The 13,559-nt window shown below is 34.0% G+C and overlaps 1 protein-coding gene across 1 annotated transcript in view; it reads left to right on the top strand.

The window, feature by feature from the left end:
* The window catches only part of CSMD3 (CUB and Sushi multiple domains 3), an 893,237-nt gene that overhangs the window by 782,400 nt on the left and 97,278 nt on the right, over nucleotides 1–13,559 (top strand). The window contains 5 exon segments of the mRNA XM_028533680.2: nucleotides 5,395–5,511; nucleotides 8,499–8,708; nucleotides 11,094–11,282; nucleotides 11,951–12,128; nucleotides 13,000–13,145. Coding sequence (XP_028389481.1) covers nucleotides 5,395–5,511; nucleotides 8,499–8,708; nucleotides 11,094–11,282; nucleotides 11,951–12,128; nucleotides 13,000–13,145 — 840 coding nt within the window.

Raw genomic sequence — 13,559 nt, 5'->3', positions numbered from 1 at the left:
TTTATGTTTTTAACCCCAACTCTATATCAGTGGATGACTTAAAACTGTAGAAAACTGAGAAAAAGTATTAGGTTTTTTGATTTCCCAGAGAGTTTTTTTTTATTTAATTTCTTTATTGTTAGAGAAAGGGAGGGAGAAAGAGACAGAAAGAAACATCAGTGTGTGGTTGCCTATCATGTACCCCCAACTGGAGACCTGGTCCACAACACAAGCATGTGCCCTGACTAGGAATCAAACCAGTGATCCTTTAGTTCACAGGCTGGTGCTCAATCCACTAGGCCACACCAGTACGGGCATCCCCAAAGAATTTTTTATAGTATGATATGATAGAGGTGCCCAGGAATCAGGAAAATAGTAAACATCCTATTGCTTACTACTGAGCAGAATAGACAAGGAATCTGGAGTCTACCAAAGGCAGCATGACATTCCATGGGATATCTTCAGTGGTGACAGGCAATCGAGAAAGTTCCCAGCCATGTAATATGAAGAAGATACGAGATGACAAGAAGCACTGCACATAGGAGAATGGCGCCTCAGTCCCCTTCAAAGTAGGCACCTTGGGACCTCACACAGTTCTCCCAGCACCTCTTCCACTGTTCAAAACACTCTGCAAATTCCTTTGTTGGAACAGCCATCAGCTGCCCTTTTGCTGTATTTTCCTCATTCTCGACAATCTGAAATCTCTTCCCTTTCAAAGGTGATTTTAGTTTTGGGAAAAGGCAGAAGTTTCAGGGTGCCAAATCTGGGCTGTAGCAGGGCTGAGTCACCTGGGTGATGTGATGTTTTTCCAAAAACCTCTGCATCTAGATGTGATGATGCATGAGCAGGTAAGTTGCCATGACAAAGCTGTCCATCACAGTTGCCCATAGTTACAGCAATTTTTACCTTATTTCATCTCTCAACCAATGAAAAACATTGAGGTAATACTCCTTATTAGTTGTATGGTCTGGGGGAATGTATTTGTGATGGATAACACCTTCTCATTCAAAAAACAGTTAATATAGTCTCGATCTTGCTGTGACTTTGCCACACATTTTTCTATTGTGGAGATCCAGGAAACTTCCATTCCGTCATTCCCAAAAACCTTTTGAATCATCTGAATAATGTCTGTGGGGGAATGTTCAAGTTTAACCCAAAATTTGATGCATATTTGTTGCTCTACTGGCTCAGTCATTTTGAATGCACCACACAGTACACATGCTTACTGAGTGGCATCTGCTGCCCCCACTGACTAGTACAGCGACGTTGTCATTGTTCATGTATGTGCATTCCTGTCCATTCTCCTTGTCTGCCAGGTTACATGGAGTTGCACAAACTGTTTTCATTACATTAACAATGGTTGGTCTCTCTCTGGACAGACTCATACCAGAAGGGCACTTGAAGCTTTGAAAGTTGGGGCCCAAACTTTTGCCCTAACTTAATGCCGCTTCCAATTATTTCTTTCCACCATTTAATTTTCTTCCCTCTTCCTCTGTTCTGCTGTCTGTATGCAACCATTACTATAACGGGCTCTACAGAGTATGAAAAGATATGTCAGAGAGGATCCTTGTCATTAAAGTATCCATTTACCATTTAGAGTGGAAGAAATAAGAGTAATTTAGTGTTAAATTAATCATTGATTACGTGATGGACTTTCAGACATATGAGCTGTTGTTGACTGAAGTCATTAGGAAACGTAGTCAGCTCATATAATTGACAGAGACTTTTGGATGGTATGTGTAATTACGATACATGGATGAAGAAGAAAACCTTTTCTGAAGAGGAAAAAGGACAAAGGCAGAAGAATTGGTGTGACTTGTATGACGTACCTCTATGCAATGACAAACCTGAATTATATTAGTCTGCTTGGGCTGCCATAACACAATACGACAGACTGGATAGCTTAAACAACAGAAATTAATTTTCTCACTCTTCCAGGAACTAGACATTCAAGGCCAAAGTGATGGCAGGAGCGTTTACTTCGGAGGGCCTCTTTCCTGGGCTGTAGATCGCTGTCTTCTCCCTACATCTCCTCATGGTTTTTTGTCCGTGAGCAAGTGCTCCTTGTGTCTCTGCCTGTTCCTGTGAGGACGCAGGACTGTTAAATTAGGGGTCCGCCCTTAGGACTTCATTTAACTGCAATTACCTCCTAAAAGGCCCTGTCTCCAAACAGAGTCACATCGGGAGTTGAGGCTTTAACATAGGAATGTCGGGCGGCCACAATTCACTGTGTAACACTTATGTACCGTGTACACGATTCTTGTTGGAGAATACTGGAAAATGACATTTAAGAGTAAGGATGTGTTTAATTGGCGAAAGATGCTGACAACATTCAGACTTTAGATTGGATGATAGTTTTTAAAAGCTGTATTTCTTTTAATATCAGAAGCAACTTACAAATGCATATAATACTAGTTATAAAAATATAAATATATATAATGTCTATTTTAAAATGTATATATACAGACAATGCTAATTATACATGTGTTATATGTGTGGGGTGTGTATGTATTATATCCAATTGTGTATAAAAATTGAGAACATAAAAGAGCATAAAAAACAAATAACATGTATATTCTGCTGATATGAGAGCAGAGAGTGTAGGGTTTTGTTCATTACTCTATTTCCAATGCCTACGAAAGCTCTCATTTTAAGTAAGCATCCCATAAATATTGTTTGATGAACAAATTAAAGTTTGGGGATTCTACAGTGTGTATATGTTGTATAAGGTTTCCCTTCATGATATTAACTTAGAGGAATTACCCATATTGTAATGTTTTTGTTTATTTTTTTTATTATTTTGTATTTAATTATTTTTAGACAGAGGGAAAGGGAGGGAGAAAGATAGGGAGAGAAAGATCAGGTGCCCCATACTGGGGACATGGCCTACAACCCAGGCACGTGCCCTAGATTGGGAATCAAACCAGCAACTCCTTGGTTCACTCAATCCACTGAGCCACACCAGCCAGGGCCATAACATGTTTTTAAAAGCCTGACTTTTAAAATGGCTCCGTGGCTTATAGCATAAATCTGATTTGTGTAGTTATTCTCTTTTTGTTAGAATTGTGCTTTGTCTTCACAATACATATTTATAAGGCCTTTTCACATGCCTTCATGAATACCTCTAATTGTTTACTTAGGATTTTACCAAAGTTGATTGATTAAGCCATTGTATATAATTGTATAAAGACTTTCATAAACATTGCTAAATTGCTCTCATAAAATTATTATGTTAAATATCACAAAGTATTGTATGATGATTTCCATCTTTCTATATTAGTGGCACCAATTATTATTCTTAAATTGCTAGTTTTTTAGGCAAAGTATTGCATTTTGATTAACTATGCATCCATTCCCCGTTGTACCTTATTCACAAGGGAAGTACTAGAAGGAAATGATATATTAATATAATTTCGCTAGAAGTTTAAGTTTTATTACACAGGATATATTGATATGAAACTGTATGGAATACTTAACAGATTTGGATGTCCAAAATGTCCATATTCAAATTTCAGCTAGGGTACAATAGGTATGTTTGTAGTATATTATTCTTTGCAGTGCTGTTTGCTCACCTGTTAAATGGGATAATAATATCTTCCTCACAGGCCTACTGTACAAATTAAAGGGGAGAATGTATTTAAAATGTTTATCACTGAACCTGGAACACACTGAGTAGTAGCTATTATAGTGAAAAATAGGCAATAACAGTATATTTTATTCTCATTATGTACATATGCATATAAACACACATGCATGCACATATTTTTCGGAAGAGAAAAAAAGAATATAAACAGGCTGTGAGAAGTGGAATTATAGGGCATTTTTATTTCTTTTCTACCCATCTTATTTTGTGTTTTGTAGTCTTTGGACACCAAGTTTGCACTATACTGATAACAGTGTTTGAATCGGCATCATGGTTGTATTATAAGGAGACACTGATAGCGTGAGGCTGAGTCAGAGAATGTTAGAAGTCTCATCATCAAGTTACAAGGTTACAGACTAGTGAATTGGAAAATAAATAATCTGCCAGACACTTTGATGGAAGAAAGGAAAAGTCACTTGAGATTTTTAGGTAATACAGACAAATTAGAAGGAAGAATCAAAGAGTAGTTTACCTTGGAGTGCTATGTTATGGTTGTGTTCCTAACAAAAAGTGTAATGGGGCACAAAATCTACTCTGGAGCCACGGAAGGATGGAAAAGTATACAGTCATATCTTTAGATCTCAATGGTAATCACATTTGGAAAAATAGCTTTACATGCAGATGGACTGCAAGATTATATATATCCCCCTAATAAAATCTGCTTGATACATAATTTATTCAGTTCACATAAAGATAGCAGTCAAACTTGTTATTCCTATCCTACAGAACATTGATAGCATTTCTACTGAATTTTCCTTTCTGATATATAACCTGAAGTTTGAGTGTATGTCTGTTACTATTCTTAACAAGAAATAAACGAGTGAAATTATAAGTCAGTGTTCAGTACAGGTAACTTTCAAACTTGATGTGCAGTCATGACATGTAATTCTTCAACCCACAATTAACAGATGTGTTTTTTTTAGTCTTTTTATGATGAAATGATGAAAATGTTAATTTAGAAGAATTAGCTTCCAAAATGCTATTACTCTTTTATATTAAGAAGTTCTGTTTAATCATCCAAAAATTAAAACTCGGGGTAATCATCTGTTCTTATAATTTTTACTTACCTTATCAATAGTAAATCAGTGTTACGGTGATTCTACAGCAAGCACATTGATAAATTATACCTAAATTCTCCAACTTAGGTGTATCTTTTTACATATTTTGTACTTCCCTATTCTTTATTTAGATTCTTTTAGGATAAAGACCATACCCCATATGTGATATGTGAATTCCTCACACATTCCTGATAGAAACCAATATTTTTCTTAATTTTTTTTTATTTATCCTTCTTACAAAATGAGTAAAAGGAGGGAAGTTTGTAAAAATAGCTCCCTCTTGAACACGGTACTTAGAATGAATATTGTAGGCTTCATTTTGTTCTGAGTTATATCATCTTTAGAATGACCAAAAACATTATTAGAAGTACCTAAGGATGAGGAACAAGCTGCCCACTGTGGAAAAGGACAAGTGCCTCTTGTTCAGTTGTGTCCACGGCACACGAGCTACCCCTTGCTGTGCTGTAAGCTCGTTTTCCTTGTATATGTTGCTGAGAAAGGAAGCATGTTGTCTTCTGTGCTGTTTTAGAAAATTCATTATCAGTTTATTTATACTTGATTTCTAGTGTGTGGTGAATGAGAGCTGACAATATTTAAATTTACCTCAGTTTTAATTGAGAGACTTGACCAAGTCTGGAAATGATTTTGATTTGTTCTTACTGCAGTAGGGCATCCCACCACCGTGGCTCACGTGGGACCTCTGTTATCTTGCAGCTCAGTGTGGCGGTTCCATGTCCGATTTCAGTGGTGTGATTCTCAGCCCTGGGTACCCTGGAAACTACCCCAGCAGTTTAGATTGCACGTGGACGATAAAGCTGCCCGTAGGTTTCGGTATGTATATTAAAAAACGTGAAAAAGTGTTCAATATCATTAAATGCATCCTTGAAAATAAATATCAATGTCTAATATAAAATATTTACAAAATTATAGTTTAATTTGGATTATGTACATTTATGTTAATTGTGGAACTGAATTTAGATAATTGTCTAAGCCAAATAATTTTGACAGAAATATTTGAATAACTAAAAACATATAGGAATTTTTTTATTTGATAGGTAGATAGATAAATAGATAACTTGATGACATTTTCCAGTTGATATATATATATATATATATAGCCAGAATTAGATGTGTGTGGCAATGAATTCAGCTTAATTTTTTAATATATAATTGTTTTTGAAACTCTCTTCATTTTGTAACCAAGTAATACATAGATAAATTATTTTCTGGTAATCTATGTAATTTATTTAATATTCATTATAAATAAATAAAACCTTACATTTGAAAATAGTACATATTTTCTAATGTTAGAATTAAATACTACTTGTATATACTACTTTTTCATTCTAAAATATAATTTCCAGTTTTTTGATATATTGTACTTAATTTTATTCTCACTTTATATCACAAATATGTTCACTTGCAACTTCATATCACATGAACCTATAAATGCATAAGTAGAAATGCTAGACTGTTCATTAAATCATGAAAGACTAGGATGAGTAGACACTTCTTGTGGAAACCTTGTAGATTTAGTGGAATTTAGAAATTCTGTACTATCTCACTTACTGAGGACTGAATTCAAGTACCTGATTACCCAAAAGTATATGCAGCCTCAGAATAAAAATTTGTGTTTAAATGTTTTACAGAAGTTCACAGAAATTCATAGTTTTGATCATTCTTTATTAAGTACATATTATACTTCAGGTACTGTGCTAAGTGCTGGGGATAAAATGCGTAGTAAAATGGACTTTGTACCTTTCCCGAAATAAGTTACAGTCATGATGAGGATACAGATAGTCACTATGCTATTAAAGTATAATCAAGAGTACAGAGCTGGACTTAATGCAGACAACCAGCCTAGTCCAAAAAATTCAGAAGAGTGTTGCCTGAGGGGCTGATGCCTGAACTGTGCCTTTGAAGATCGGGAAGAGTCAGCCCAATGAGGAGGGTCATTTTATGGGAAATAGGAAAGAAATTCTAGACAAGCTGAAGAAGTTCAACAAGGTGGAACACTGTATTATTACACGTAGGTGTTGAGAGAACAGGAAACCATTGAAAAAAAGACTGCTTAGGGGCTTTTTAGTGAGGATTACTCTGGCTATAATATGTAAACTGTTAGTTTGAAGTAATCACATTCCTGTTCATTGATTGAAAGAGAATACTGACAAATATGAATAACAGGTTTGCACCAATGTGGCTATTCTTTATCTTTTACTCACCCCATGTTGCTTATGGAGTTAAATAAATTATTTTAAAATATATTATTAAACATTTTCAATAGTATCATTATTTCAATTTACCTATTGCTAATGCTCCCTTGATTTGAAAAACTATTAAAAATTAGGCATGTCTAATTTTTATTAGACACACCTAATAAAAAAGACATATTTTAGAAGTGAAAACGTAAGAGACTGTTTCTGGTTTGATTTCATTGAAAATTTTTTTTTAATTTTGCTTAAATTAGATATTGGTTCTAATGTATTTGAATCAAGTACTTTATAATTTTTAAAATAAAATTGAGTACAGATCAATAATTGTAGAATTCTTTTCTTGTGCTCATAAAACAGTTATTGACAAGATAATTTGTGGAAAGGGGGCTCAGGGAAAAATTTTGGGAAACAATTTAGAGTGAATCTGCATACCTGGGGACCTCACACAGAAAGGTATCATGTCCAAATTCTAAGAAGTTTGTCTGATTGTCGAGGAATATATTTAATATTTTAAAGAACATTTTCAATATTTCACATCTTTATTTGTCTATGGAACTCTTTTCCATGAGACCCTTTTTTGAGTAACAAAATATAACTTGACTTGAGAACCCTTGTGTAGTTAGTTATTAAGAACAGGGGTTCAAGGGCCCATGTGTCTGACTTCAAATCTCAGCTTTTGTAAGTTGCTGTGCAAACCTAGCTTGTTTGTCTAGCATTTCTGTGCCTCAGTTTTTTCTGAGTAACTGTGAGCATTAAACAAACCCTTAAAACAGTGCCTAGCTGAAAGAAAATATTCAATGTCAGATTTTATTATTAACAATTGCAGAATGGTCGTTCTAGGAAAAAACATGAAGTTGACTAAAATTGAATATAAATTGAATTAGGCAAACATGCCTTTATGAGGCTTTTATTTTACATTGTTTTGCATCCCAGAGATATTTTACTATCTCATATTTTAGTTTTGTTTATAAAGAAACTAAGACTATTTGGCAATTTTTTCAGCATATAACACGGATCACTAGATTTTATTGAGACTATTTCATAACATTTAGCATTAGTTTCTGACAATCAAAGTACTAAAGGAGCACACTGATACCTTGCATGCCTCTGAATGATATTTTAGAGAAGTTACTTTTTTCCCCCTGATGAATGACTAAGTTCTAATGTAATTATGGGGTCTGATTACATTACTATATAGAAACTTAGCAGTTAAATTTTGGCCTCCAATAGGTATTTTACAAAGTACAATTTATTGAGTTGCTTTTTACCTTTAAGAGTTGGTCGATATATTGTTAAATAATATTAAATAGCGAGAAAGCCATTTTCTTGATTAGTTTTACTGTGGTGGCATCATAGTAAAATGGAAGATGTTCCTCATGTGACAACTAGTGGGCGTTTGCGAGCAATAGCATTTCTTTGAACCATATAGCAAAGTTAATTGTCCCAGGCAGACAGCGAATCCAGGGCCCAGACCCAGAGAGTATGCCTTGCAGCCTAAATGGAAATATGTCTAACTGCATTAATGTGGATGTGTGCATTTGTTTGTGTGTACATTTGCTTTATTAAAAAAAATAAAGTAGTATTTTGTGTGTTTTTCTTCTTTAGGTGTACATCTCCAGTTTGTTAATTTTTCTACAGAAACTATACACGATTATTTGGAAGTAAGAAGTGGAACCTCAGAAACTAGTACTGTTATCGGCCGACTTAGTGGTCCACAGATCCCATCTTCCTTATTTAGCACTACTCACGAAACCAGCCTGTATTTTCATAGTGACTATTCACAAAACAAGCAAGGGTTCCACATTGTATACCAAGGTGAGATGAATAATAAAGTGAAAGTTGACTTAGTGCCAAATCAGCTACTAGCAATCTAAATAACTCTAAGAATTTTCTATTTTCTGTTTCAGAAAGAGAATAACCTAAACCTTCAGTTAGTAAGATTCGGTTAGCAAGATTTTTTAAATTATGCAATCTTCAGGCAACTATATTGAGGGAATGATGTCATTCTGAAGCCTTAGAAAAATCGTATAATGAACAAAAGGATTCAATTAATCTTAATGCACAATGAAATTAAGCCCATCAAGGCAAGGCAGTTAAGCAAAGCTGGACATCAAATATTTATCTTAGCATTTATATCAACATGAATGAGTTGAAAAAATTTTGCCGTACTCCTCTGTTATATGTAAAATTATATTTTTTACCTTTAATGATAGAATGGTGTGACATTCCTTAGTTCCATTTCATAGCCATGAGAACAGGAAATAAACACTTTGACAGTCGTGTTCTCTTAGGCCTTGTTCTAGTATAAAGGTGCTGCATGACCCTGAGCACGGTCCTTATGAATAGTTTCAACTTGGGTAACACAGAATCACAGGTCGATGCCCCTGTTCAGCCTAAAGTGGCCTAGGACTCAACTCCATGTTTGTTTGTTTTTTAATTTGCATATTAGTGATAGTTGTTTTGAACTTTCTATTATAAAATGAATGTAAAATATGTACCATGGTATATACTATCAGTAGGTATTTAGTGCATTTTAGCTATTATTATTGTTATTATTATATTATTTTAGATCTTTAAAGTCGAAGATTTAAAATGAAATATTTAATGTTATGGTATTTTACACAAATGATGTAATTCCAATGACTTCAGTGTTTAATAAAATAACGTAAAATTTTATTATACATCTGCCACAATTATTAAGGACCTCATGAGTATGTAATGCTCTAGGATGTGATTTCCACAAAAAGCACATATAACTGAAAGACCTTATAAATATAGTTAAAGGGGATATTGTAACGTCCAACTGCATGGGTCTAAAATAATGAAAACCTGAATCATATTTGCAGACATAGTGTAAGAGCACTACAACACACATTATCCTTTACAGAAAATAGGAGTCATTTCTACCACCTGGCAGTACAGAATTAACTGTGCTCCCAAAGAATTTAATTATTTCAGGAACAATTGGGCAACTACTTATTTTCTTCTTTGTTTCTAGAAGACTCTGAGCTATCTTTGTTGTCCTTCTCTGGAAAGTGTAGGGGCCTGATGCCAGCGCTTTGCTATTTAACCCAAACCTGGCTTCAGGTTCTTTTCCCTGCCCTCATTTTTTCTCTGTCGCTCAAAATAATGTTTGTATTTGAATGATGTAAAACTGGAATTTGAACTTCATTCACTACATTTTTATCAATATGCCCTTGAAGGAAAGATTAATTCTTTTCGTAATAAAAGTATAAAGTTAAAGAATCGGTTACCGTTATTGATCTAATATTAATATTATTGACATCAGCCACAATGTGTTACGATCATCACTACATATTATTGGTGAGTTATATAGAATTTTAAAACTATCTCTTATTTTACTGCATTGATATTACTGAGCTAATGGCGTATTTGAGAAATAGGTTAATTTATGCTCAGTCATAAACCAATGTTATTTTTAAATGATCTTGTGATTAGACTTTAAGAACTTCCTGAACTTTGGAAAAATGCATTGTATATACTACTTACAGGCTCAAAATTTACTCCGCAGAGTACATTGAGCACCTACTATGTGAAAGGCAGTCAGCAAGGCTTAGGACACAATGACAAACAAAACAGGAGTGTTGATCTCATGTGGAATGCAGAATGAGAGGAGTAGGGACGAGTGCACATGTGGCTTTGCTGCAGTGGCTAAAATACTGTGACAACTGAAGTACATCATGAGGAAATTTGCTCCCTAGTACTTTATATGATTAAGTAACTTTTGAGAAACTTAACAGTGGCATGTTTCTTTTAGAGAAAAAATAGTAAAAATAAAATTCAAAAAGGCTCAGAATTAGGCTTACATGTGTGTTTATTTTATCCTATGTATATGCAATGTAACTAGGAAGCAATTACACTCTATATAAAGAAATCAGAATATGTTTGATTAAAATTGTGGCTGTAAGAGTAGTTTACATTTTCATTAAAACTTGTAATTCAGATTGCATAAGTGGGTGAAGAAACTGAATGCATTTTTTATGAATTGTACTAACATTTAAATGTGAAAATTGGAGACGAGAAGAAATTCATAACATACTCTCATTGACATTATTTATTATAAATCTGAATTGCTATTTATAACCAACTACAAGCAGCACTGCATCTATTTTGCAAGTTGCAAATAGTACCCCATCTGTGGTCTTCCAAAATTCAGAAGAATTTTTTTCCCTTTTGCAGCCTACCAGTTGCAAAGCTGTCCTGATCCACGCCCGTTTCGAAATGGCTTTGTCATCGGCAACGATTTTACTGTGGGTCAAACCATTTCATTTGAATGTTTCCCTGGGTACACACTAATTGGAAATTCAGCCCTCACCTGCCTCCATGGAGTGAGTCGTAATTGGAATCATCCACTTCCCAGGTGTGAAGGTATGCTTCATCTATCTTCAATAGTTTTTCAGGGCATTTTTTTGTCTTCCTCTTCAAATAGCGTGCTAAACATAGAGTCTCCCTTTCAGTTGAGTAACTGTGGTTAGCACACAGGTCAAACCCTTAAGCCCCATAACGAATAATTGATTGTATTATTACTGGAAGAAGTCCAAACCTTCCCCATTGGCCATAAGAAAGTTAACACTTTATAGCTTCTCCTGTTTGTGTATTTGTGTAGTTGTATGTATTTAATAGTCATTCTTATATAAACCAGTAACCCAGATACTGCTACTGAATTTGGGTTCGTTCTTTAAAAAAAAACCTTTTACATAATAATGCCTTAACCTCTTGTAAGAACTTATATATGCAGACATGGTAAAAGACAAATAAGAGTTAACAATGTATATATCCATAAAATATTTGGGGAAAAGTGTGCTTTACTAATCTAGCAATAGTTGATAATAATTATGTAGCATGCACCATACTGAAAAATAAATAAAAGCTGACTGTATTTTGTTCATGTTTTCAACTTCATTTTATACACCTCACTGAGGTAAAAACTAATACAGATGTATTTTATACTGCTTAAGAGGAATAAAATGTTTGTATTTTTATCAAATCAGCTCATGCTAATTTATTTTAACTTTCGTTTCACACCTTTACTGCAGCTCTTTGTGGAGGGAATATAACTGCCATGAATGGCACCATCTACTCTCCCGGGTATCCTGATGAGTATCCCAACTTCCAAGACTGTTTTTGGCTTGTACGAGTACCCCCTGGGAATGGCATCTACATCAATTTTACTGTTCTTCAAACAGAACCAGTCTATGATTTCATTACTGTGTGGTAAGCCAGGACCATTGTTATTGATTGATTCAGCTATGCATACCAGTGAAACAAGGTCGGAATGAAAATACACATCACAGTCCTCTGTAAACAGAAATTGCCATCTGATATTTGAATTGTGTGACTGAAGGTGGCAGTTTGTGTTTTTGTAGAATGAGACAAAAGAGAAATAGATGTTGGCGTATTTGCTCATAAAGCAGCTAAACACTTTGAATGAAAACTTTATATGTGGACAAACATTTAAACGTGTGATTAAATTAATATGCCAAAACAGAGAATTAATATCAGGGTAAGTTTAAGGTAAGAAAGTTCTCTATTTACAAAACCAGTGAAAATTGAAAGCCTATATTCAAAATACAATTATTTAATATAACTTTTGAATTTGTCATAATAATTTGTTATAAAATATATTTGTATCATTATCCTGTTAATTGAAACATCTTTATCTAAAAATATAAAGAAATGTCTGTATTAATCATTGAAAATGTTTAATAGAGCCACTGTATGAGTTCTAAGATTCCTTCTAATTTAACAGTCTGTGATACTCAAGATTATTTTGAAGAAAATAAAAGGATGGCAAACTTTAAGCTTTTGGGAGGCTCTGGGTTGTGGTCAGAAAACCAAAGAGTGTAATTGATAACAACTATGTGATTGTATTTTATTCAGGTGAAACTGTGATCTATTTTTATACTTCTTATTTTAAATGTTATCACCTATGTAAATATAAAGGATATCGATATGATTTGCCACTCATTGGTTATTTCTTCTACTCTATGTCATCTCATATGTAATACTTTTACTACACTTGGTGGAAGACTCCCCCAAATTAATCTTACTCTTTCTCCCTCTCTGCTGTGTCTCTTTCTAATAGGGATGGGCCAGATCAAAACTCACCTCAGATCGGGCAGTTCAGTGGCAATACTGCTTTGGAATCAGTCTATAGCACTTCGAATCAGATTCTAATCAAATTCCACAGTGATTTCACAACAAGTGGCTTTTTTGTGCTCAGTTATCATGGTTTGTATTATCTAAGAGTTTATACTTCATTTGGTAATCTTTAAAATTGTTCTGGATAGTTGAATGTAAAATATATTTAACCACTGATTGAAAAGGTATTACAATTTGACACTTTTTTTTATTATTTCAAATACATTCACTTGCAAAGAATAACCTCTTCTAAACAGTTAGGGAAGTTAAAATATAAGCAAGTAGAAATAAGAAATAAATCACTCAATTATTACCCAGCAGAAAATCATTTTTTTCACATGGAAACCAATAAAAGAGAACCAGCTGTTCATATTTTACTGCATGTAACTTTGAGACATTAATAGATTTTTCAATACAAAATGTTTAATCTATTCAACCTGCTGTGAGTCTTTCTAAAATGATTACCCAATATCTTTGTGCTTTGAATCATATTAATCATTTATA

The sequence above is a fragment of the Phyllostomus discolor genome, chromosome 7 (genome assembly GCF_004126475.2).
Source record: "Phyllostomus discolor isolate MPI-MPIP mPhyDis1 chromosome 7, mPhyDis1.pri.v3, whole genome shotgun sequence".
Taxonomy (NCBI): Eukaryota; Metazoa; Chordata; class Mammalia; order Chiroptera; family Phyllostomidae; genus Phyllostomus; species Phyllostomus discolor.
This window is presented reverse-complemented; position numbering and strand designations above follow the sequence as displayed.